This window comes from Suncus etruscus, chromosome 10 (genome assembly GCF_024139225.1).
Source record: "Suncus etruscus isolate mSunEtr1 chromosome 10, mSunEtr1.pri.cur, whole genome shotgun sequence".
NCBI classification, from domain to species: Eukaryota; Metazoa; Chordata; class Mammalia; order Eulipotyphla; family Soricidae; genus Suncus; species Suncus etruscus.
In genome coordinates, this window is record NC_064857.1 from 87735387 (window position 1) to 87762448 (window position 27062).

Consider the following 27062-nt stretch of genomic DNA (forward strand, 5'->3'; position numbering starts at 1 on the left):
CCTTGTACACACCGACCCAGATTTGATCCTTGGCACCCCAATAATACCCTGAACCTACCAGAAGTGATCCCTGAACTCACAATTAGGAGTCTATCCTGAGCACTACCGGATGTGGCCCCAAAACAAAACAATAGGTTTTAATCTATCTTTTATCAGCTTGAAGCCTTTTTCTGGTTTTGGTTCAAATTGTTAGCTCACTTAAGTTAACTTTGGAGGGACTTTTCTTTTTTGAGGAATAAATTAGCAAAAATAAATAATAAATTTCATTATCAGTATCTGAAAATGTTCTCATTTGTTTAAATAGGTAAAGTAGAGCCTAAAGCTACAGATAATCTTACCAGAATGTGTGGACTTGGGAAAATCTGAAGGAAATTTAAGACCACAAGACTTCTGTCTGAAATATATCATATTTTTCATTCAAAAAGTGAGTTTCTGAAGAGATTTTATTCTGACATAATCATGATGGAAGCAGAGGAACAACAGCCATTGAGCACATTTTACACAGAATTACCTAAAGTGGTGAGAATTTATCACATAATTCTTCAATAGTTGCTGATTATACTGACTTGTGTTTTTTCCTTCACAAAAATAAATATGATAGGTAAAATTAATAAATGTTCAAAGTTATATAGTTAAACCTGATAGGAATTTATTTCCCAACTATAGACATCACTTAGCTGTGAATATAGTAGATACTTGTTAAGTTTTGTTGTTGTTTTTTTCTGAGCCACACCTGGTGGTGCTCAGGGATGCTGAGGATCGATTTGTGATGCCAAGGATAGAACTCGAGTCTGTCCTAGGTTGGCTGTGTACAAGGCAAACATCTTACTGCTGTGCTATCACTCTGGCCCCACTTGATAAGTTCTTATTGTTTTTTCTTGTTTTAGGAACTTCATGCCCACTTGAATGGATCCATTAGTTCTAAGACTATGAAGAAATTAATAGCCAAGAAGCCAGGTCTTAAAATTAACGATCATATGACTGTGATTGACAAGAGAAAGAAAAGAACTTTAGATGAGTGAGTTTGGGAGAGATTGTGAGTTTTTTTTCACCTCTTGTCACTATTTTGAGATTGTAAGTAGTATAATAAGAATTCAGATTCTGGGGCTGGGTAGGTGGCGCTGGAGGTAAGGTGTCTGCCTTGCAAGCGCTAGCCAAGGAAGGACCGCGGTCCGATCCCCCGGCGTCCCATATGGTCCCCCCAAGCCAGGGGCGATTTCTGAGCACATAGCCAGGAGTAACCCCTGAGCATCAAACGGGTGTGGCCCAAAACCCAAAAAAAAAAAAAAAAAAAAAGAATTCAGATTCTAATAAAGGTATGGGGTATTCTTTAGGTATAGAGACTGTAACTTGAAATAGAGCATTTTTCCAGCTATTAACAGTATTTTTAGACATTTGTGTTGTTTATACATTTATATGATATTGGAATATTCTTCGTGGGGTTAAGGTGGGGGTTTCTCTTGCCTATTCTTACCCAACCAGGCTGGCCAATGGTTCAGCACAAGGGCCTTGACTGAGGATGTGGTACAGCGTAGGTGTTATCCTGTGAGGAGTTACCTGGATCACTCCAGCTGTGCTAGGGTTTCTAAGGTTGCATCTTAGAATGATCCTTGGGGGACCATGTGATCCTGGGGATCAAAGGGGACTCAGCCACGTGCAACATGCTTTAACCCAGTATCATCCTCTTTCTAGCCTTTCAATAGAATTATTTTTAGATTACTCAAAAATAAAAGCATACATTTTTCTCTATTGATTGCTGCTACCAACAAATAGGTAGAGTAGGGGAACTATTATTTCCCAGATAAAAATATCTGGGATCAGAGATTTGGTTCAATCACATCTCCTAAAAACATCACTGGGGTTTACTCCTGAGCACAGAACCAGAAATAGGTCCTGGGTATCATCAGTTGTGGCCTAACCCCTTGTCCCCCAAATGTAATCTTTCTAATATAGTCATAATAGTTTTTAGTCATTTGATTGTTTTTCAAGAGCTATGAAAATTTGAATAATTTTTGTAACTTTTTCCTCAATTAAATTAATGTGATTATTTTAAGTATATAATTACTATTACTCTAGATCTATTCAACTTAATGAGTTTTTCTTGAAATTTTATGAATAGACTATATTAACACTTTTGATTTTTTTGTTGTAGATGTTTCCAGATGTTTCAGATTATTCATCAGGTTACTACTAGCCCTGAAGATATTCTGTTGGTGAGCAATGAATGGATTTTCAGAATGGTTGAAAAGTATTAATGTATGCCCTTACGTTATTGCAGATGATCTGTTGCTTTTATCAAAAATTTGATGAGGTGGGCTGGAATGATGGTACATTGGGTAGAGAGTTTGCCTTGTACATGGTCCACCTGGGTTCAATCCCTGGCATTTCATATGGTTCTCCAAGCAATATGAAGAGTAATTCCTAAGTGCACCTCCAGGAGTAATCCTGTACTTTGCTGGGTTTGGGCTCCCGCTTCTCCTCAAAAAAAAAAGAATGAGAACTCAGTGTCTTTATTTGCTTTATATGCATGAGACTCAAGTATGACCCCTCCCCAGACATTGCATTATGTCCTGATCTCCCTGACAGGCACAAAGTATGAAGTAGTCCCTGAGCATCACTAGGCATGACCCTATACTTCCCAATATTTCCCCCAAATAAGTATCTTATGAAAAGGGTTTTCTTTCTTGGGGGGTAAATGGGGGAGAGGTGGTAAGGGGGTCAACACCAGGTGAAATTCAAGGACCACATCTGGTTTTGTGATCAGGGGCTACAACTACGTATTCAGGGGACCAAATAATGTGTGGTACCAGGATTTGAATTAGGGTTGCCACTGCAGTTAAAGTCTAAATGTAGCCGAAATTGGTATTGTAGAGATTTGAAGAGAATATGTCTTATATTAACAGGAACTTTTCATTGATCATCTGCTATCTGATTTTTGTATTTATTTGCATATTTTGTTCAGACTTTTTTTTTTTTTTGGTTTTTCAGGCCATACCCGTTTGATGCTCAGGGGTTACTCCTAGCTAAGCACTCAGAAATTGCCCCTGGCCTGGGGGACCATATGGGACGTCGGGGGATCGAACTGCGGTCCTTCCTTGGCTAGTGCTTGCAAGGCAGACACCTTACCTCTAGCACTACCTCGCCGGCCCCCTCAGACTTGTTTTTATAGTAGATTATTGATTTTATTTCAGAGCTAGGCAAGCATCTTAACCTTTATCTATCCTTAATGTTTTCTTTTTTATAGCAGCTCTACAAAAGTAAAGTACGATGTTTGCCTATCAGCTCTTATCAAAAGGCCAAATTCACTGTAAAAAGTATATGAGAAAGGGGCCAGAGAGATAGCGTGGAGGTAAGGCATTTGCCTTTCATGCAGAAGGATGGTGGTTCAAATCCCGGCATCCCATATGGTCCCCTGTGCCTGCCAGGGGCGATTTCTGAGCACAGAGCCAGGAGTAACCCCTGAGCGCTGCCGGGTGTGACCCAAAAACCAAAAACCAAAATATATATATCCTTTATGACTGAAACCCAACTATAATCATGTTTATAATCATGGTGCTTAAATAAAGATATTTTTAAAAAAAGTAAGAAGAAGAAAATCTGATCAAGCTTTTCACATATATATTGTCAGATGAAATGTTTAACCAGGCTGGAGAAATACAGAGGGTAGGGCACTATGTATGTGGCTAACCTGGGTTCAATTCCATATGGTCCCTGAACCTGCCACACTCCTAATTACCTGAGTGTAGAGCTAGGAACAAGCCGTGAGCACTGCTGGTGTGACCCCAAAACAAAACAAAACAAAAAGCTTAACCACAGACAGATATGTCTTTGAAAAGGCATTAGTAGGGCCCGGAGAGATAGCACAGCAGCGTTTGCCTTGCAAGCAGCCGATCCAGGACCAAAGGTGGTTGGTTCGAATCCCGGTGTCCCATATGGTCCCCTGTGCCTGCCAGGAACTATTTCTGAGCAAATAGCCAGGAGTAACCCCTGAGCAATGCCGGGTGTGGCCCAAAAACAAACAAACAAAAAAAAAACAAAAAAGAAAAGGCATTAGTAGTATTGCTTGGGAGATTTTTAGCTGCCTAGAACAAAACTGGTGAAATTTTAGATTCTGAGTGTTTAGTACTCCCAATGTATTATACTCCTTAAGTATTATAAAGCCATATTTATCAATTCATTCAAATTTGGGGAAAAGTTTTATTAAAATGAAATTAAGATTTTGTAATTGACAGTGCTACTGGAAAATATATGATACCAAGGATATGCCTTAGAAATTAATAACATTTACATATAGTTAATTAACAACTTGTGGGAATAAGCAAGAGATTGTTTATAGATATATAGGTCTGAGTGAATAGGCACCACTTAACAGTCACATGACCTTCATATAATCTCACTAAGATTGGAATCTGAGTGAGATAACAATATTAGCTCGTATATTTGCCAGATAAACTATTTAGAATACTTTCTGAGGTGTAGGCATTTTTATTCCCTTTACACAGATGAGTTAAAGACAAACAAACTCTTGGGGCTGGAGACATAGCATGGAGGTAAGGCGTTTGCCTTTAATGCAGAAGGTCATCGGTTCGAATCCCGGCGTCCCATATGGTCCCCCGTGCCTGCCAGGAGCAATTTCTGAGCATGGAGCCAGGAGTAACCCCTGAGCACTGCCGGGTGTGACCCAAAAAGCCACAAAAACAAACAAACAAACAAACAAACTCTTGCGGCTGGAGAGATAGCATAGTGGTAGGGCATTTGCCTTGCATGCAGCCAATCCAGGACAGATGATGGTTCGAATCTTGGTATCCCATATGGCCCCCCGTACCTGGCAGGAGCAATTTCTGAGCAAAAACAAATCCAAAAAAAAAAAAAAAAAAACAAGAGAGAGAGAGAGAGAGAGAGAGAGAGAACACCCAAAAACAAACTCTTGAGGTATAAAGAGATTAGGTATCACTTGTTCAGTTCATTCATAAAGTGTAAGTGGCAGAATGGACTGTTTCTATTTGGTTCCAGAACCCACATCCTTTGTTATTTGAGATTGACATCTGAGGGTCCAGGGTTCAAGTCCCTGTTCGGGTGCCATTTGCAAAGGCCTAAGACTGCCTGGGCCTGTGTGGCAAGGCCAGCAGGGACCAGGGAGCGTGGCTGCTGGGTGAGGGAGCTCGTGTCCACCCAGGGATGCCAACATGTAGCGACCACCCACCAAGGATTGAGAGAGAGAGAAGTAGTAACCATGTATACTTTTTATTCCTCCTGGAGTCTGAGGCCTGCTACTGCTGCCCAAGGGTTTCTGGGAGAGAAAGTGAGAGATGGATAGAAATTCACTGGCTAGAGGTGGCTGGGGAAGCCTTAGTTCAAAAAGAAAGAGAAAGGAATAGATACAAAGGAGGCAGCATCTCTTCTATGCTTTATCTCTGGCCCCCCGCAGACCAGCAGGCACTGCTGTGGTCGCTATCTTGGGCCTCCCTACAATTGTCCAAATTTTTCCTTTTATACCCAGCATGTAAAGGGGTGTGTCCAGGGGTAAAGTCAACGTCCAACTGTCACAGTGGGATTTTCCAAGGGTGTGTCCAAGTCCAACTGCAATACATCAACATTAGTTTTACCATATCTTCAAGAAACAGAGGTGCTGGAACAATAGATGGTTAGGTGTTTACCTTGCATGTAACCATGAGTTTAAATTTAAACCATGACTTTAAATTTCTAGCATCTTATATGGTCCCCTGAATATATCACCAGAAGTAATACTTGAGTTCAGAGCCAGGAATAACACCTGTACATCACTGGGTGTGGCCCAAAAACAAAACAAACAAAAAAGAAGCAGCTTTTGAATAGATGGAAATGTTAACTGATTGTTACTGTATCTTCAGATTATAACTGAAGAAAGAACTTGAGTAGATGTTCTAAGTCCAGAGCATAGGAGCGAAAAACTTAAATGCTCTTTTCAGAACCATGTCCTTGGACATGGGATAGGGATCAGTTCACTGTGACTAGATAAATTTTGTTTCCATTGCTCTTTTTTCATTCTTGCCATTATCATCTGTTTTTTTTTTTTTTTGTTGTTTTTTTTTTCACTTCATCTCCAGGAGAAGAGTGGTGGGTAGATATGACCACTTTAGTCTTTAAGAAGGATTTTCATTTAACACCCTCATATCATTCATTGTCAATGCACAGATTAACAAAATGTTAGTCTCATATGCTTTTATTTATTTATTTTGGGTTTTGGGTTTTTGAGCCACACCTGGTGGCGCACAGGGGTTATTCCTGGCTCTGCACTCAAAAATTGCTCTTGGCTGGCTTGGGGGACAATTTAGGATGACCAGGATCAAACCCTGGGGTCTAATGCCTGACCCACTGTGCTATTGCTCTGGTCCCTCACATGCTTTTAGAGTTGTTTGCTTTGAATTTATTTAGTTCTGTAACAGTGGCAAGATCCATATTCCTCAACCCACAGAGATAAGGCCTACCCTATGGTGGTGGTGGTAGTGGTGGTGGTGGTGGTGGTGGTGGTGGTGGTGGTGGTGGTGGTGGTGGTGGTGGTGGTGGTACTAACAGTCTAGGGACATATTGGGAGTAGTAGTGCCATGAGGCCCAGTAGACATGGTGATGCCCAGAGGCTGCAAGATAATACATTGGCTTTGGATTGCATTATCCTGAGCTGTCTAGGTGCTTGAGACTGGTTCTCTAAACCCTCAGTGAATCCAAGCCACCCATTACATTTATATAAATTATTTTTTGGCATTTGTCTAAAATAAAAAGAAGAGTCTGAGCCTTGGCGTACAATAATTTCACCAACATTGTGCCTCCCTTCTATGCATTGTCCGGCCAGCCCTCTTCCGCCTTTGCTAAGACACTGCATTTACAAGCTCATGTCACAAAGGCCTAATAGATTAAGGTTAGTATACCAACTAGGAAGACTAAGATAGGTTGTCACATCATCCCTGAACTGGTTCTTTTTCTTCTTAATTTGATTAGAAATGATAAAGGAAAACATGTCTTCAGCTTTATATTATCATTTACTCTGCCACAGTAAATTTGAGATGGTTGAAATTCCTACTGTATTGCAATTAGTTTTACTTAAAATTTTTCACCCATTTTCTTTCCCAAAAATAATTTTTTCTAAGTACTTTTGGGAGTAGTGTCTTCTTTTTCTTCTTAATTTGATTAGAAATGATAAAGGAAAACATGTCTTCAGCTTTATATTATCATTTACTCTGCCACTTAGTAAATTTGAGATGGTTGAAATTCCTACTGTATTGCAATTAGTTTTACTTAAAATTTTTCACCCATTTTCTTTCCCAAAAATAATTTTTTCTAAGTACTTTTGGGAGTAGTGTCTGAAGAATACCTTGAAAAATACTTATTCTTAATTAATTTAACCCATAACTTTAAATGGTACATCACGAATGCCTGATCATTTAATTTATTATATCCAATGTCCCTCTGCAACACCATAATATATTTTCATAATATATTTTCATAATATATTGCTTTCAATCTGCTGTTTGATCACAAATACTTAAGATGGATAAAAGGAGGGAAAGGTAGCAAAAGGTGTGGATGATTACAGATTTGAATATGAGTGGGATTGAGAGGAGTAATGGAAGCTACTATTCTTTCCTGGCTCTCAGGAGCAGTGTGATAGCAGTTTATTTAACCTTGTTGAAGACTTCCAGTTTGCCCTGAAAACCAAATTTAATGAATGAAATAAAGCTTCAGCACTTGGCACATTCATTGTACCCTTACACTAACATATGCTTGTGTACACTGCTTTTATTATCAGGTTACAAAAGATGTCATTAAAGAATTTGCAGATGATGGTGTCAAGTACCTGGAACTTAGGAGCACACCCAGAAGAGAAAATGCTACAGGTAGAATTTAATCAGCTTCTCAAAAAATATATTGAATGTTTTTCATATGTTTTTACAATTTATCATTTGCAAGTAGAAAAGATGAAGTTTTTTCTACTACATCACCATCAAATCAGAGGCCAGTCTGGTGTTGGAGCTATAGCACAGTGGGTAGGGTATTTGTGCCTTGCATGCAGCCAACCTGGGTTCCATTCCTGCCATCCCATATGGTCCCCCGAGCCTGCCAGGAATAATTCCTAGGTGTTGCTGGGTGAAGCCTAAAAAGAAAAATCTGTTGTAACTTAATGGTGTGGATTATTAGTGAGGGAGTTATTTTTAAGTTAGTAAGTCAGGTCAAGGAGCGGAAGAGATAGTATAGAAGGTAGAGTACCTGCCATACAAGTTCAGTCCCTTGGGGCCTGAGAGATAGCACAGCGGTAGGGTGTTTGCCTTGCATGCAGCCCACTTGGGATGGACGCGGGTTCGATTCCCATAGTCCCATATGGTCCCCTGAGCCTGCCAGGAGTAATTTCTGCATGCAGAGCCAAAAACAAAAACAAAATAATAACAACAAACAATAATCAAATTCAGTTCCTGGAATCCCACATGGCTCCCCAAGCCTGCCAGGAGTGATCCTGAGAGCCAGAAGTATGTCTTGAGCACCACCATGTATGACAAAAAAATATTTGTTGTTGTTCTTACTCCAAGAAAATCACTAGGCTGGGGCCGGAGAGATAGCATGGAGGTTAAGGCGTTTGCCTTGCAGAAAGAAGGATGGTGGTTTGAATCCCGGTATCCCATACGGTTCCCCAAGCTTGCCAGGAGCGATTTCTGAGCGTAGAGTCAGGAGTAGCCCCTGAGCGCTGCCAGGTGTGACCCAAAAACGAAAAAAGAAAAAAAGAAAATCACTAGGCTATTTACAGGTGCACTGTCTTAAAAAAGCTAAACTTTAAAAGCATCAAGGGCACTTGTGACAGTTTCACTGAGTACAGAATTGTATTTTATGATGATCATTTTAATGCTGGTGATGCTGGTAGAGGTCTCTGGGTGACTTATATGAAGTCAGAGGAGAGAGGTAGCAGCCCTGAGAAGGGAAAATGCTAGGAGATCTAGGACCAGTACAGTCTGTGGTGAGCCCCCTATATTGCACTCAAGTCCTATTAGCCCCATGAGGCGGCCATTAAGTCACACCTGACATCCACTTGCATGGGAGTTGATCCCTGCCACCTGATTTCTCATGGAACCATGGACTCGGGCTGAATCGAGGAATTGCTTTTTGCAGGAAAGGAAAGTCAGTCCTAGTCCTTGCCTAGGCTTTTCAGGTCTGTTGCCTTCCCTTACAGAAAAGAATTTTAGGAGAAAATGAGCAGTGACGTAAAAACAGGTTTTATTCAGAGGTACTGTGCGCATCTCCTTTGTTCCGAATTGATTTATATAAGGCTTCCCCCAAACTGTCTCACATGGGCTTTCTAAATAGATAAGAGCCCATTGCTAGGGTGATTACCAAGAGGAAGGGTTGGGATCAGTTGATGATCTTGTTTCTTGACATTCCTTCCCTGGTTTTCGTTCTCCTAGAAGTGATCCAGTCTTCCCTAGATTTGTTCTGATTCCAGTTAAAGATCTTATCAGGCCTCGATCTCTAGTCAAAAAGTACATAAGTATTTTACAATAGTTTTATAATAGGTATAATAGTTTTTGGTTTTGTTTTTGTTATTTTGGGGCCACATCCAACTCAGAAGTTACTTCTGGATCTATCTATACTTGAAATTACTTCTGACAGGCTCGGGGGAAAGATTTTTTTTCTAAATCAGCAGAAAAATATTTTGCTAACAGAGATTTGTTTTGTTTATTTTTTAAAAGAATAGGCCTTATAATAGGACTTAATCTGGTTTTTTTTTCAAGGAGCATCTAAAGTTGTATAGAATGTGTGAGTAACTTAGTCTCTTAAATCTAAGAATTATTATTTTTTTTAATGGTATACGGCCATTTTTTTTAACCTGGCAGTGCTCAGGGGTTACACTCATGGTAGGCTCAGGGACCATATCTGATGCCAGGTACTGAACCCTGGTTAGCTGTGTGCAAGGCAAACACCCTACCCAGTGTAACATAAATGCTCTATCTACTATGCTATTGTTCAGGCACCCTAAGTTGTTTTTTTTTTTTTTTTTTTTTTTTTTTGGTTTTTGGGTCACACACGGCAGCACTCAGGAGCTACTCCTGGCTCTATGCTCAGAAATCGCTCCTGGCAGGCTTGGGGGACCATATGGGATGCCGGAATTCTAACCACCGTCCTTCTGCATGCAAGGCAAATGTTTGCCTTACCTCCATGCTATCTCTCCTGCACCCCCAAGAATAATTTTTAGGAGGACTTTATATTTTATATATCTTCAAGTTATTTATCATTAAATGTTATTAAAATATAACTAGCTTTTACTAAAATATATCCATAAGGGCCATTTCAATTTCACTAAAATATATTCGTTTTATTTCTCTTTCACAACACTTCTGTTACTATATAAAGTAGAAATGCTTTTTCCTTTTCTTTTTCTTTTTTAGAAATGCTTTTTTCAGAGTCGGAGTGATAGCACAGCAGTAGGGCATTTGCCTTGCATGCTGCTGATCCAGGATGGACCCAGGTTCGATCCCTGGAATCCCATATGGTCCCCTGAGCCTGCCAGGAGTGATTTCTGATCGCAGAGCCAGGAATAACCCCTGAGTGTTGCGGGTGTGGTCCCCAAAAAAACCAAACCAAACCAAATCAAAATAGAAATGCTTTTTTCATATAGGGATAGCAGTGTTGAAAGGAACAATTAATGATCTTTCTGTATTTGTTTTGTGTGTGTGCTTTCTAGGAATGACTGAAAAGACTTATGTGGAATCTGTACTTGAAGGCATAAAACAATCCAAAGAAGAAAACTTGGACATAGATGTTAGGTAAGACGATTTGGATCTTAGAAGCCATCATTGAACAAACTAGAATGTGGGCCAGAGAGATTTCCAATGGGTAAGGCACTTGCCTTGTGAGAAGCTGACTTGGGTTTGATTCCCAGCATCCCATATGGTCCCCAGAGCACCACCTGTGATTTCTGAGTGCAGAGCTGGAAGACTCCTGAGCACTGCTGTTTGTGACACCCCACCCAAGAAAACCCATACCCAAATCCAACCTAGAATATGAAGTTTTACTGTTTTGGGGGGATGAGAGGTATGTGAGCACCCAGAAGTAATCAGAAGCTCAGTGCTCAGGAGTCACTCCTGGTAGTCCCTTGGGAACCATGCATTGCTAGAGATCAATGCCAGATCTCATGCATGTGAAATATGTGCTCCAGCAAGTTGAGCTAGCTCTCTACCTGGTGTAATGGAATTTGACTTATCAACCAGTAACTGATTTTTGGCCAATTAACATTTCAGAGGAAAATTATTACACATCTGATCTCTATTTCTCAGATAGATCAAGTCTGGGGCTGGAGCAGTTGTATAGCAGATAGGGCCTTTGCCTTGCACACAGCTGACCTGGATTTGATCTCCAGCATCCCATATGGTGCCTTGAACACTGCCATAAATGATTCTTGAACACAGAGCCAAGAGTAACTGAGGGCTTACCTCAGTTCAATCCCTGTATCCCATATGGTCCCCTAAATCTTCTAGGACTGATTCTTAATTGTAGAGTAGAGCCTAGTGTAACCCCTGAGTGTTGCCCAATGCAGCCCTTCTCCTCAAAAAAGTGAAAGAGGCCAGTGTTATCACACAGTGGATAGGGCATTTGCCTTGCACATAGCTGGTCGAGGTTTGATCCCCAGAATTCCATATGGTCCCCCATGCACCGTGTACTCATGTACTCAAGAGTGATTCCTGAGTACAGAGCCAGGAGTAACCCCTAAGCATTTCTGGGTGTGGCCCCAAAACAAAACTTCTCAGATACTTCTCAGCATTCCATATTGCTTGTCAAATTCTAATTTATGCACTTGTATTAGCAATTAGATACATGGTAGTATTAAAATATTATCAATGTCTGTGTGTATTTGTTTGGGGCCACACTCAGTGATGCTCTTGGATTACTGAGCATAGTGTTTGGGTTATTCCCAGTGGTATTCAGAAATTGTTGTGATACTGTGGGCAAAGCATGCACTCCAGCTATTGAGCTATCTCTTGGCCCCTAGAATATTACCAATTTTGTAACCCCTCATGATGATGTAAACTTCAAATTGAATTTAGGGTCTCAGATTGTGCTCCAGATATACAATCAATTAATTTTTGACAAAGGGGCAAGAAATGCAAAATGGAGGAAGGAAAGCCTCTTCAACAAGTGGTGTTGGCACAACTGGTCAGCCACTTACAAAACAGCAAGCTCTGACCTCCATCTAACACCATGCACAAAAGTCAAATTCAAATGGATTAAAGACCTTGATATCAGACCCAAAACCATAATATATATAGATAGAACAACACTAGGTAAAAGACTTCATGACATTGAGACTAAAGGCATCTTAAAGGAGGAAACAGCACTCTCCAAACAAGTGGAAACCAAGATAAACAGGTGTCACTATATTAAGCTGTGGAGCTTCTGCACCTAAAAGGAAATAATGCCTAAAATACAAAACCCACCGAAAGAATGGAAGAAACTATCAATAACCATCAGACAAGGGGCTAATATTGAAAATATACAAGGTACTGACAGAACTTAACAAGAAAAGAACATCTAACCCTACCAAAAAATGGGGAGAAGAAATGAACAGACTTTGTCTAAGAAGAAATACAAATGACCAAAAGACACTTGAAAAAATGCTTCACATCATCAATAATCAGGGAGATGCAAATCAAAACAACAATTGGTATCAGCTCATGCCACAAAGACTGGCACACATTACAAAGAACAAGAACAATATGTGCTGGTGGGGATGTGGGGAGAAAAGGAATTCTTATTCACTGCTGGTGGGAATGCCATGTAGACCAAGCTTTATGGAAAACAATATGGAGATTCCTCAAAAAACTGGAAATTGAGCTCCCATATGATCCAGCTATACCACTCCTAGGGATATACGGGGACACAAAAACACAATTCAAAAATACCTCACACCTATATTCATGAAATTTTCCAATACATGGATGTACATGGAATCTATTTTGCTGAGTGAAATGTCAGAGGGAGAGAGATAGACAGAATAGTCTCACTCTATGGGTTTGAAGAAAAATAAAAGACATTGTAATAATGCCCAGAGACAATAGAAATGAGGGCTGAAAGGAGTGGCTTACAATATGAAGCTCACCACAAAGTGATGAGTGTAGTTAGAGAAATAACTACACTAACAACTATGGTGACAGTGTCAATGAGTGAGATAAGCAGAATGCCTGTCTTGAATACAGGCAGGAGTGGGGGAGGAGGGAGATTGGGGGTATTGGTGATGGGAATGTGGCACTGGTGAAGGGGGGATGTTCTTTATATGACTGAAATCCAACTACAATCATGTCTGTAATCAAGGTGCTTAAATAAAGATATTATTAAAATCTCAATTTCAGTGTCTAGTAGCTTATGACCCCGAGCAGTGCAGGTTTCCCTGAAAGCCCTCAAGAGTGCTGGGCCCAAGCAGCAACATCTTACTGGACCTAGCATTGATCTGCCTGGCCTAGTTAACTGAATATTGCTGAGATAGGCCCAGGCTTCCTGAGTACTAGCAAGAGGTTCTTGAAAACAAAGAATTGATCTGATTCAACTCAAACTAGATATTATTACCAATTAATATAAAATATGAGATAATAAAACATGTTAACACTGTAAGAATTCAGTCAGCAAAATTCTTTTTTTTTGTCCCCCCATTCACAATACAGACCAGGCAAAGGGCTAAGGTTTGAGGTGTATATGGGGAGCATTTACTGTACCTCCTCTTTCTATACAGTCAGTGTAAAGAACACAGCCTGTGGTAAGCATTGGGAGGCCTTTTCTTTTCTTTTCTTTCTTTTTTTTTTTTTATTTGTTTTCACCAGTGCAACATTCCCATCACCAATATCCCAAGTGTCCTTCCCCACCTCACACTGGCCTGTATTCTAGACAGGCTTTCTACAGTCAGCAAAATTCTGATATGTGAAATTTAGTTAGACAAATAATCAGATTATCAAAAAATAAATTGCAAGAAAATAAATTGTAGAAGGTGAGGAGTAAAGGAAGTAGCTATAGATTAAGAGAAATACATTGACCAAAACAATGTGTGAATCTTATATGGATCCTGAATCAGACAAGCCAGAAAACATGCATGAACAAAAACATGGACAATTTGACATTTGAACAATGATTAGATATGTGATGCTGGGCCCGGAGAGATAGCACAGCGGTGTTTGCCTTGCAAGCAGCAGATCCAGAACCAAAGGTGGTTGGTTCAAATCCCGATGTCCCATATGGTCCCCCGTACCTGCCAGGAGCTATTTCTGAGCAGACAGCCAGGAGTAACCCCTGAGCATCGCCGGGTGTGACCCAAAAACCAAAAAAAAAAGATATGTGATGCTTATAATTTTGGTTTCTTCTGATCTGGCACAGTAAGAGGGATCTTTTAGGATAATTCCTAACATGTTATCATTTCTGAGAAGATTATTATTTTATGTCATATTAATTTTCATTTGTTTTTCTTTTATCAAAGGTATTTGATAGCAATTGATAGGAGAGGTGGCCCTTCAGTAGCCAAGGAGGCTATTAAACTTGCACAGGAGTTTTTTCTTTCTGCAGAGGACATAGTTCTTGGTGTTGACCTCAGTGGTGCCCCTGCTGTAAGTTATTTTTCTAAATAAATTTTATTTCTAAAAGGTAGAATCAGCTTATGGAATGAAGATTAGCTTGGAATATTCACACTCCAGAGAGATTCTATAGAGCCTCTTGTAAATCAATTTCTGTTCTGTCCTCAATGATGAGAATGTAACATCTACTCTCATCCAGGGTTTTGCACAAAAAAAATTAATTCTCCTTTAAAGAAATAAAGATTTGCATGTCTATTATTTTCTTTATTCCTTCAAAGATTGTACATAAGTAGTACCATTCTACATTAATAGCAGAAAAATTCATATACAATGAATCTCTAACAGTTATGGCTAGGATTTAGGTCTGGAGTGATAGGGAGTTTACCTTGCACGCAGCCAACTGGTTTCAAATGATGGCATCCCATATGGTCCCCAGAGCCAGGAATAATTTCTAAGTGCAGAACCAAGAGTAATCCCTGAGTGCCACCAGGTGTGGCTCCAAACAAGAACAAGACAAAAACAAAAAAAAAAGAACTCATAATGTATCTTGTAAGAAAGGCTGGCCTTGGGGCTAGAGAAATAGTACAGCAGGTAGGGCATTTGCCTTGCATATAACTGACCCAGGTTTGATATCCTGCATCCCATATGGTCTCCCATACTCACTAGGATTGATTTCTAAGTGCAGAGCCAGGAGTAACCCCTGAGGACTGCTAGGTGTAGCCTCCCCAAAAGAAAGGCTGGCTTTGGACAAAATAGCACAATGGTAAGGCACTTATCTCCACCTAGGTTTGATCCCCTGCACTATATATGGTACCCTGAGAGCCATTAGGAGTGATCCCTGAGTACTGACAAGCTAGGAGAAAGCTCTGAGTACAGCTGTGTGTGACCCAAACACACACAAAATTTTTTTAATTAAATTTTTCATGAATTCTCAATTTAACTTTTATTTTCAAGGCAGGACAAGCAAAAGACTTCTTGGAACCTCTTTTAGAAGCCAAAAAAGCAGGCTTAAAGTTGGCGTTACATCTTTCAGAGGTAAAAACAAAGAAGTACTATATGATTGAGAGTGTAAATGACAACGGAAAATAACAGGATCATTTGTAAGTGACTAAAAATCAATCCAGTCTGGAAAAAATTCTTATTTTGGAGGAGGGAAGGATATAACGCCTGGCAGCGCTCAAGATTATTTCTGGCTCTGTGCTCAGGAGTTGCTCCTGGCACGCTCAGGAGAACATATGGGATGCCAGGAAACAAACCAAAGTCTGTCCAGCATTGGCTACGCGCAAGGCAAACATCCTACCGCTATGTTATTGCTCCAGCCCTGCAAAAATTTTTTGAAGGAAGAGTATTTTTTTTTTTTTTTTTTGGTTTTTGGGTCACACCCGGCTGTGCTCAGGAGTTACTCCTGGCTGTCTGCTCAGAAATAGCTCCTGGCAGGCACGGGGGACCATATGGGACACCGGGATTCGAACCAACTACCTTTGGTCCTGGATGGGCTGCTTGCAAGGCAAACACCACTGTGCTATCTCTCCGGGCCCGAAGGAAGAGTATTTTAAACAACAAACAATATGCACATGGTCGACCCACGTTCGATTCCTGGTACCCCAGATAGTCCCCCATATAGCACTGCAGGGTGTGGCTGAGAAAAAAAAAAGATAGGAGGGAGGGAGAAATGGAGGAAGGAGGTGAGGAAAGAGAAAGGAAAGGAATGAAAGGAGAAAATGGAAGGAAGGTGGGGCCAGAGCATTAGCACAGTGATAGGGCATTTGACTTGCACTCGGCAGACCCAGGACAGACCTGGTTCAATCCTCGGCGTCCCATATGGTTCCCATATGGTTCACTCCCTAGCCAGGAGTGATTTCTAAGCGCATAGCCAGAGTAACCCCTGAGTGTCACAGACTGTGGCCCAAAAAGAAAAAAAAGGAAGGAAGGAGGGAAGGGAAAAAAGGAAGAAAGGGAAAGGAAGGAGGGAGGGGAAAGGAGGAAGGAAGGAAGTAATGCCTATGTGATATGGAATCTCATATGGTCCCTAAATCCTTGCAGAAGTGATCCCTTAGTGCAGAGTAAAGAGTAATCTCTGAATACAGGTGTAGCCCACAAACAAAGAAAATTGAAGTCATAAAAGCATGACTTGGGGCCGGCGAGGTGGCGCTAGACGTAAGTTGTCTGCCTTGCGAGCGCTAGCCAAGGAAGGACCGTGGTTTGATCCCCCGACATCCCATATGGTCCCCCCAAGCCAGGGGCAGTTTCTGAGCACTTAGCCAGGAGTAACCCCTGAGCATCAAATGGGTGTGGCCCAAAAAACAAAAACAAAAAACAAAACAAAAAAAGCATAACTTGCTTTAGTCCCATATGCCTGTTTTTATGTTCTGTAGTTCCTGAGAGTGACTGCTGAATTATGATATAGCCACATTAGCTAAACAAAAGGCCAGGGAGAAAGCCAAAGAACTGTTTAGCATGCAGAGGGTGCTGGGTTTGCACCATGAGTGCCCTTCAGATCACTGCTAGTGTAGTACAGCTTAGCCCTATCATTGATGGGGAGACCCAAATAGTAAAAACAAGATAACTAAACATGTTGCTAGAAAAACTATGAATTTCATCAATCTTATTGTCAAGCTGCATTAAGACAAACATCAATTCCTCTCACTTGTTGGAATGACTTCTGAGCATATCACATTTGCTAGCAAGAAAGGAATTATTTTATAAGATTAATCAGGGAGATCAGTTGATTGAGCCCTCACTTTCTTGGTAGCATGAGTACAAAGAGATGATGCACAGACACTGGCTTGAAAAGAGTGACTTTCTTAAATGCACTGAGACAAAGGAACTTCACTACATTTTCCCTCACTTTAGAGATGGCTTTACCTAGTTTCTTACCTTTTGGTTTTTATTTTGCTTTTGGGCCATATCCATCTGTGCTCAGGACTTATTCCTAGTAAGTGGTGCTCAGGAGACCAGGGAATGGAACCCAGGTCTTCCTCATGGAAAATAAGTGCCTTGCTCACTGTACTGTTCTTCAGCTCCAAGTTCTACAACCATTTTAGAAAACAAAACTTGGGCCCAGAGAGATAGCACAGCGGCGTTTGCCTTGCAAGCAGCCGATCCAGGACCAAAGGTGGTTGGTTCAAATCCTGGTGTCCCATATGGTCCCCCGTGCCTGCCAGGAGCTATTTCTGAGCAGACAGCCAGGAGTAACCCCTGAGCACCCCTGCGTGTGGCCCAAAAACCAAAACAAAACAAAACAAAACAAAAAAAAAACAAAAAACCAAAAACCAAACTTACTGTGGTTTAGGTAATAATTACAATTTGCTGAAACTTACGGTTTTGATGTGCAAAGTTACTACACCTTTACCACCAGAGTACCCAAGACCTTCCACCACTATCCTTTCTTCACCTCTAGCCTACCACTTCCTCCCATTCCCCTACTTCCCCATCCTGCCACTGCTGGTTATCAGCTTAAAGGCCAACCTTGAACAACTTTTTGAAAAAACATTTTGTATTTTTTGCTACAAAAGTGACCTATATCAGAAGAAAAATTTAATAGGACAATTTTGTGGGGGCACATTCAGCAACACTCAGTGGATACTCCTGGCTCTGTGCTCAGAAATCACTCTTGATACACTCTGGGGACCATATGGAATGCCAGGGATTGGCCTTGTGTAACACCTATCCACTAAGTTATCACTCTGGCCCCAGGACAATTTTGGGGGACGGTTCTTGGGCCATACCCAGCGGTGCTCAGGGGTTACTCTTGGCTCTGTACTCAGAAATCACATCTGGCAGGCTTGGGACCATATGGGATGCCAAGAATCGAACTGGGGTCTGTCCTGGGTTGGCCACATCCAAGGCAAATGTCCTACCACTGTGCTATATCTCTGGCCCCAGAACAAATATTTTATTTTTTTGTTTTCGTATTTTTTAGGACAAATTTTTTTCTTTTTTATTGTAAGAATTTATTCAAGAGACAAAATTGATTAATATAATGAGGTAAACTAACATAACATAATATAGTGACATAACATAACATAATATAATTGATATAATAATATAACATGCAAGTCAAAGAAAGTTTCTGATTAAAAACACATTTTTTCCATAATGGCTTACATATCTTTCACAGTAGTATTAGGACAACTTTTTTTTTTAAATAAAACATCCCCTTTCTATTTCAGTTCTGCTTCCCAGAATTAACCCTTATAGTTTTGTTATACGATATTTCTTTTCTTTTTTTTGGTTTTGGGGCCACACCTGGTGGTGCTCAGGGGTTACTCCTGGCTATCTGCTCAGAAATAGCTCCTGGCAGGCACCGGGGGCCATATGGGACACCGGGATTCGAACCAACCACCTTAGGTCCTGAATCGGCTGCTTGCAAGGCAAACGCTGCTGTGCTATCTCTCCGGCCCCACGATATTTCTTTTTTCTTTTTTTTTTTTTGGTTTTTTTTTGCCACACCCATTTGACGCTCAGGGGTTACTCCTGGCTATGCACTCAGAAGTCGCTCCTGGCTTGGGGGACCATATGGGACGCCGGGGGATCGAACCGCGGTCCATCCTAGGCTAGCGCAGGCAAGGCAGGCACCTTACCTCCAGCGCCACCGCCCGGCCCCAACGATATTTCTTAATATATATAAACATATACAACACAGAGCACATATACATTGAGGTATGGCGTTTTTATTTTATAAATTCTAGTAGCTTTTGGTTTCGTTTGTTTTTGGAGTCAGATCCAGCAATCTTGGCTCTCTGCATTCAGGGATCCCTTTTAGCAGGATTGAGTGATGATATAGGATGCTGGGATAGAACCCATGTCAGCTGCATAAGGCAAGTACTCTACCAGTTGTACTGTTGCTCTGGCCCTAAAAGTTTTGTTTTTTAACCCCTTCACATCATTCCTCCCCCACACCTTTTCTTTATTGCTTTTGTTGTTGCTGTGACTTGGGTTGTGAGCGTGCACATGAACACCTCCCCCCAAACTATAGTGCTCCCACATTCAGCAATGGTGCTCATCAAGAGTTGTAGTGCGCAGCATTCTGAATCATAGTGCTCACAGAGGCAGCACTCGTTTAACTGGTTTTGGCACACATGCTTACTGAGGGTTTCACAGAAATGTATTGCAGTGTGAAATGACTTGTATGACATGGGATCACAGTCAGCAGTTGATAGGATCACATTTGACACGTGACAGCACTAGGGATTGAACTCTGCATGTAAGGGAAAATTGTAGTCATTCTATCTGTTCTTTGGGCTACTTGATTTTTCTGGGCTTAAATTTCTTCATCTTAATACTTTTTAAGATTTTTGCAAGGTTTAAAGGAGAATTTCTGTGAACAGGCACAAGATTCTTGGTTTTTATTACTGATATTGAGTCTATAATTATTGCTATCATTGTGATGAGTCTAAAAGAATAGGGAATAAATGAGAAGGGGTAAGTAATTAAACTTTCTAGAACATGTTAACTTCCTGGGGGATAAAGTAGCTTGCTATAGAAAAAGAAACCACTGAAGAGATAACACCTCTTTTTCCTTTTTTTGAGATTCCAAACCAAACCAAAGAAACACAAGCACTCCTGAATCTTCTTCCTGACAGAATTGGCCATGGGACATTTCTCAACTCCTCTGAGGAAGGATCTCTGCAACTAGTAGATTTCGTGAGGCATCATCAGATACCACTGGGTAAGATTCAGGGCTTCAGATCCTTCAGACAATCCTGTACCTTTTTCATCCAGTCCCCCAAAACCCAGTGTGTAATCTATAGTTAGAGATATCAAAAGAGATAAATGCCATATAGAAATTAAAACAATGCATGCATGTTTGCATACTGCTTTAATTTTCATTAGATGGTGAGAGTAGTGTCTTTACTTGTCTTGCTTACCTACCTCCTGGAACTTGTTATTAAAGGAATAGGATGATGATCTTGTGTTTTGAATGGCTTAAACCAGATCAGTGTTCTAAAATGTGTAATCTTCACTTAATGATTAAGAATTATAGGACCAGGGGCCCGGCGGTGGCGCTGGAGGTAAGGTGCCTGCCTTGCCTGCGCTAGCCTAGGACGGACCGCGGTTCGATCCCCCGGTGTCCCATATGGTCCCCCAAGAAGCCAGGAGCAACTTCTGAGCGCAGAGCCAGGAGTAACCCCTGAGCGTCACAGGGTGTGGCCCAAAAACCAAAAAAAAAAAAAAAAAAAAGAATTATAGGACCAGAGCAATGGTACAGCAGGTAGGGCACTTGCCTTGTATTATTACCCACTCAGGTTCTTCTGACACTTATCCCTGCTTCTTCACAGTGACTGCTTATACTCCTTTTCTTTCTTTTTTGCTAAAAGGAGCACATGGCTTTTCTGTTGCGGTCAGTTGCTACCAGTAGGTTATGGCTATTTCCTGCACAGCTACACTAATTGCAAGTTTTCACATGTGAAAAAGGTCAATTTTGTAATAAACTACTGATAATTAGTATGGTTTGGAAAGATTTCTCTGGGATGATTTCTTATGTATCTACTTAGTGAATACTATGTATTCAAAGTATTCACTATACTATTCTATATACTATATATCTATATAATATATATAGTATTGACTTATTATATTTTCCTCTTTTAATCTAGAACTCTGTTTGACGTCAAACATAAAATGTCAGACAGTTCCGTCTTACGATCAGCATCATTTTGGATTCTGGTATAGCATTGGGCATCCTTCTGTGATTTGTGTAAGTGTGAAATGTTTATTTTCAGTCCCCAACTTAAGTTAGAGGCTCACTAGGAAACTGACTGCCTTACATGCTGAGTGTCATTCCCAGATATAGGTCTTTGAAGGGATTTGGGGCCAAAGAAGCTGCAAAGGACCAAAATGACAGATTTGGTTCTATGGGAAAAGGTTCTGGACCAGGCTCTGAATTTATTTGGCCTACCTATTCAGACCATACCCCTGAACTCTACCATTATCACCCACTGGAGTATACTAGGATCTCCCAGAGGCCTTATTGTCCACTTTTGGCTTTTTGTTTTGTTTTGTTTTTTTGGGTCACATTCTGCACATCCTGGCTCTGTGCTCAGAAATCGCTCCTGGCAGGCTCAGGGGACCATATTGGATACTGGGATTTGAACCACTGACCCTCTGCATGCAAGGCAAACACCTTACCTCCATGCTATCTCTCCGGCCCCTATTATCCACTTTGGGAACTCTATCCTAAAGGTACTTGCTGAAACTTCAAACAAAAAAGTCTTTTGCCCAGCACTCATCTTTTGGGATTGGACTAAATTTTATCTGAAGTGAATCCTTGGCATGGAAATTTTTTTTTTTTTTGAAACTCAACCAGCGCTTTACGAGTTGGGAACTGACCAGGACAAATAGTTCAGTGTTTGGGTTCAACAGTGCACTGCTGCTCAGTGCTGAGGACTACCCAGTGCTGCTTGGGGTTTTTAGTTTTGGGGATTAAACCCAAGGCCCAATATCTAAGACATGTGAACTCCTGAACCCTATTCTTTTTCCTGGCTCTCTGTTTATATATTAAAGCTCCCTAAATTTTCATATGCAGCCATAATTGAAGAGCTTTTTCTTTTGATGCTAGTTTGAGGGTTACATTTGACAGGGCTACTCTTGGTTTGTCTTGGGGATTGATCCTGGCAGTACTCAGGGAACCATATAGTGTTGGGGATTGAACCCAGAGTACACTTATGCAAAGTATACACTTCAGTCCTCTGAACAATCTTCCCAGCCTTATTTTTCCTTTCAGGATAATTTTAAGTATGGTTTGTTATAGCCATATATGGATGATGTAGGGGCTTCTGCTTAGACTCTTGAAAGAAGTATGGCAAATAGGAAAATAAATTATAAACAAAAAAATTTTAAAAATAACTTCCTTTACCATTTTCAAATGTTTTTGCTTACATTGGCAGACAGATGATAAGGGCGTTTTTGCAACAAGCCTTTCTCAAGAGTACAAACTGGCAGCTGAAACATTTCATTTGACCCAATCTCAATTGTGGGATTTGTCTTATGAGTCCATCAACTACATCTTTGCTTCTGATGGCACCAAGTCTGAGCTGAAGAAGAAGTGGAATTATCTGAAGCCCAAAGTATTACATTTTTAACTGTACAGAGATGAACTACTTGCAAGTATGAACTGCAACCAAGATCTTCCTCCATTTAGTAAACCATTCATTGCTCCCTTTGAAACAGCAAGCATCTTGAGATCCATCAACAGCACCTTATGGCAGGTGCTGAGTAATTATGTCTTAAATTGTCTAAAGAGCTCTGAGGCTTTACATAGCTTACTCTATGCTGCTAACTGGAAGCCATTTAGAATGTTTCTGCTAACCAAACTTCTTTTCTTTTTTTTTGGCCACACCCGTTTGATGCTCAGGGGTTACTCCTGACTAAGCGCTCAGAAATTGCCCCTGGCTTGGGGGGACCATATGGGATGCCAGGGGATCGAACCACTGTCCTTCCTTGGCTAGCACTTGCAAGACAGACAGACACCTTACCTCTAGCGCCACCTCGCTGGCTCCACCAAACTTTCTTTTTTTTTTTGGGGGGGGGGGGGTCACACCTGGCAGTGCTCAAGGGTTACTCCTGGCTGTCTGCTCAGAAATAGCTCCTGGCAGGCACGGGGGACCATATGGGACACCGGGATTTGAACCAACTACCTTTGGTCCTGGATCGGCTGCTTGCAAGGCAATCGTCGCTGTGCTATCTCTCCGGGTCCCACCAAACTTCTTTTGACTGGTGGTTTTGACATACCAGTCCCATCCATATGATTCAGAAAACAATCAAAGTAGTTTTCACCAGAAAATGTTTCAGTATTACTAGCTCAAATAAGGTGAGGAAAAGAAGAAAAAAACAGATCACCACCAAGACTTGAATACCTTCTAATTTGTGACATCTTTATATTTTGTTTATTCAAATTCCCTTTAAGTATTCTCCAAAATGACTGATCTCAGGCTATATTATATTGATCATGTATAGCAGACTATGTTATATATAATCACAGCTGTTTTGAATGTCCAGTAGAAATTATGTATAAGACTATATTACATGTATTACCAAAATTTTTTTGAATGTCCAGTAGTAATGAGGGTTAATATACTTTGGATGTGGCCCAAAAACAAACCTTTGAGACCTGTATGTCACTGGATACCTATATGAATATATAGAAGTAAATTTTTCATGTTAGATTTTGAATTAAACAATGAAGTGAAAACTGATACATCCTTAAAGTCATCTTTTCTCTAACTCCTTGCTTAACGACCAAATTCCATTTGGTCATTATGTGAATTGGTCGTTAAATAAGGAACTGCATATACTGTATACAGTAGTACAGTATATGCATAGTACTTGACAATACAGTATTCTGAATAAGTAAGATAATGAGAAAGATCAAATTGAAAACTTCCACTTGTTTTAATTTGCACAGGTTGTGTAATTTACACATAGTACTGCAATGTATTTCAGAACATATAGTAAAGCAGGTACATTAAAGCACCAAAACCCACAGTACTGTACTGTAGAGTGTAGAAGATGGAAAAAGGATATTTAAAATAAAATAACGGTAAGTGTGAGTGGTCGCTATACAGGTAGGTCATTAAGCAACAAGTATCTGTACTGAATATTCGACAAGGCTTAGCTTCTACATTGATTATAGTATATTGGCTGCAATAAAGAAAACACACTGGGGCTGGAGAGATAGCACAGTGGTAGGGCGTTTGCTTTAGACGCAGGACGACAGTGGTTCAAATCCAGGCATCCCATATGGTCCCCCGAGTGAGCCTACAGGCCCTATAAAGCCTGATAAATCATGTAGTCAGGCCCTGTTACATAGCCTATATGACTACATACCGTATTTTCCAGCGTATAAGACGACTTTTTAACCCATGAAAAACTTCTTAAAAGTCGGGGGTCATCATCTTATATGCCAGTAAATGCTGAAACTTACTCCAGCTTCAGGGATGAGTGATCCACCCCCATCTTACCGCTGCATCCCATCCAGCTGCCAGGCGTCATCACTCAGTTCTCTGCTTGTCCTGATTCATCTTTCAGGGCACAGAGGAGCCGAGTTATCGAGCATTGCATCCCATCCAGCTGCCAGGTGTCATCGCTGGCATGCGGCTTTCAGATGCTCAGTCTTCTGCCTGTCCTGATTCATCTTTCAGGGCACACAAAGGAGCTGAGTTACCGAGCGCCATATCTCATCCAGCTGCTGGGTATGCGGCTTTCCGGTACTCAGTCCTGTTCAGCTTTTATGGGACACAGAGAAGGTGCTGTCTCCCTCTAGCTGTCCTATTAATCACTGCACCCCAGTCAGCTGCTCATGGAGGAGCCCCCTCTCCTTGATCTCAATGTAGATCACAATTTAAAAAATCAGTCACTACAAATGACAAATGTAAGATGATTGTTGGCACTCCAAAGTCTAGCTTTATTAAACATAAACTTTTTTTGTGTGTGTGGTTTTTGGGTCACACCCGGCGGTGCTCAGGGGTTACTCCTGGCTCCACGCTCCGAAATTGCTCCTGGCAGGCACGGGGGACCATATGGGATGCCAATGACTGTCTGCATGAAAGGCAAACGCCTTACCTCCATGCTATCTCTCCGGCCCCTAAACATATACTTTTAACCTTTGAGGGTTATATTCTTTTTTTCTCTTACTTTTTTTAATTTCCATTTGGTGTGCATTAAAAGAGAGGTAGTCTTATATAGCCAATATATCCCAAACCATATATTTTAACAGGAAAAGTAGGTTGTCTTACACGCCGGAAAAATATAGTACATATATATGTATGTGTACATATATACATATATATGTATATATGTGTATATACCTTCAGTGTTTGACTTATGAATGGTCTTATAAATATTCAAAAATTCAAATAAATACATTCAAAAGTTTCCCACAGCTGCAGGAGTTTGAGTTTGTCCTACTCCTCTTGTACATGTTCTTTATCTAGCTGTTGAAACTAATCCTGGTTCCCTTAAAAGTAAGACTCAGGACTCAGGAGACAGTACAGTGATTAGGTTTGATTTCTGAAACTACTTGGTCCCCCAAGCACTGCAGGCATAATTCTGTAGGCCACTGAGGTGATGTAGGTATCCACAGTATCTCATGGCTCCAGCAGTCATCTGGAGTCATCATCTCCTCAACTCTTGCATTGAACCACCAGCCCATTTGACTGGAATCATAGGTGAGAACCCCCACCAAATAAGTAAGACTCACTCACTATGCATAATTGTAATGCATTCTAATCAGCTTTTCTAATTGATAAAGATGCAAATACCAAGGAAGGATTTTCATTTTCTGTTACCACATTCAAATTTTTTCCTCTGCTAGTATATAAAGATTCAAAAACATACTTAAATTAATCCTCAAAGAACAAGAGAAATGCAACTTTATAGACATAGTTTTTATTTATGTGGTATCCCTGAGAAGCAGATTAAGATAAAAACATTAGTTATCTTTACAGAAAGGAATTAGATTCAGGAACAAGACATTCGGTTTGATATCAGAACCAATGCTTTTACCCAAAAAGTATACATAAAAACAGTAATTACTCATTTTTGAAAAATATAGCACACTTCCTAAACCATATCAGATCCTAAGGCATTGTTTTAGATTGGTGTTCCTTGTACTTCCTATCTGTTTAGGCAACGTGATTGAGATATCAACCCTCCCTAATTTTACAATTAGGAAATTGTACTAGGATTCCTTAACACCAGAACCCTAATTAATCTCTTACTTACCATCACAGAATATTCTGTCTTCCTACTCCTTTCCCAGGTTTCACTCTAGTCACAGGACTTTATAAATATCAAATAGCTACTTATCCTAACCTTGGCTGTTTTCTCATCTTTACCATTCCTCTAACCTACCCTTCAAATTATCTTCTTCACAAGATACTAGTTTCTGACTTTATGTCATATATGCTAGTCACCTAAAATTGCTCACTCTTCTCCAGTGCCAGTCAGCCTTTAGCGCTATCACTACGCACAGTAAAGAATCCAAGTTACTGTTGAAGCTGTGAATACAGCCTTCTGGTCTGCTTCTGGTACTCCATGTTTCAACTAAAACGATTCTCTTTGCTTTCCTCACAACCAAATTATACTAATTTTCAAATTTTATGCTGCTCTTAGCTTTTTTTTGGGGGGGGGTTGGGCCACACCCGTTTGACGCTCAGGGGTTACTCCTGGCTGTGCGCTCAGAAATCGTCCCTGGCTTGGGGGGACCATATGGGATGCCGGGGGATCGAACCGCGGTCCGTCCTACGCTAGCGCTTGCAAGGTAGACACCTTACCTCTAGCAGCACCTTCCCGGCCCCTGCTCTTAGCTTTAGTTAATCTTCATTACATAGTCAAGTTTTTTTTTTTACCGTTTCACTTCACAAAACACTTTGTTCCCTAATTTTTCTCATTACTTGTGCACTCGAGGGGGTATAAACTTTCTAAAACTGAATGTTAGTAGAAAATAATTTCTGGTTTCCTTTTAGCAAATCCCAATATACCTTAACTATT

The 27062-nt window shown here is 40.6% G+C and overlaps 1 protein-coding gene and 1 non-coding gene across 3 annotated transcripts; one reads left to right on the top strand and one right to left on the bottom strand.

Annotated features, from left to right (window-relative positions):
- Nucleotides 1-309: 309 nt before the first annotated feature.
- On the top strand, nucleotides 310-22845 carry ADAL (adenosine deaminase like). 2 transcript variants are annotated; one of them, XM_049782508.1, is made up of 10 exons: nucleotides 310-519; nucleotides 888-1018; nucleotides 2153-2213; nucleotides 7784-7871; nucleotides 10703-10784; nucleotides 14477-14603; nucleotides 15525-15605; nucleotides 20103-20241; nucleotides 21170-21270; nucleotides 22460-22845. In XM_049782508.1, exons 1-10 carry the CDS (start codon nucleotides 460-462, stop codon nucleotides 22652-22654), a joined length of 1065 nt encoding a protein of 354 aa, XP_049638465.1. In that variant the 5' UTR covers nucleotides 310-459; the 3' UTR covers nucleotides 22655-22845. The 2 variants fall into 2 exon arrangements, with proteins under 2 accessions (XP_049638465.1, XP_049638466.1); XM_049782509.1 differs by lacking the exon at nucleotides 310-519 and having other exon boundaries at nucleotides 893-1074.
- LOC126021143 (small nucleolar RNA SNORA51) lies at nucleotides 13649-13782 on the bottom strand. Its single transcript, XR_007499752.1, has one exon. It is a non-coding gene; the product is annotated as a small nucleolar RNA SNORA51 (small nucleolar RNA).
- Nucleotides 22846-27062: the final 4217 nt, after the last annotated feature.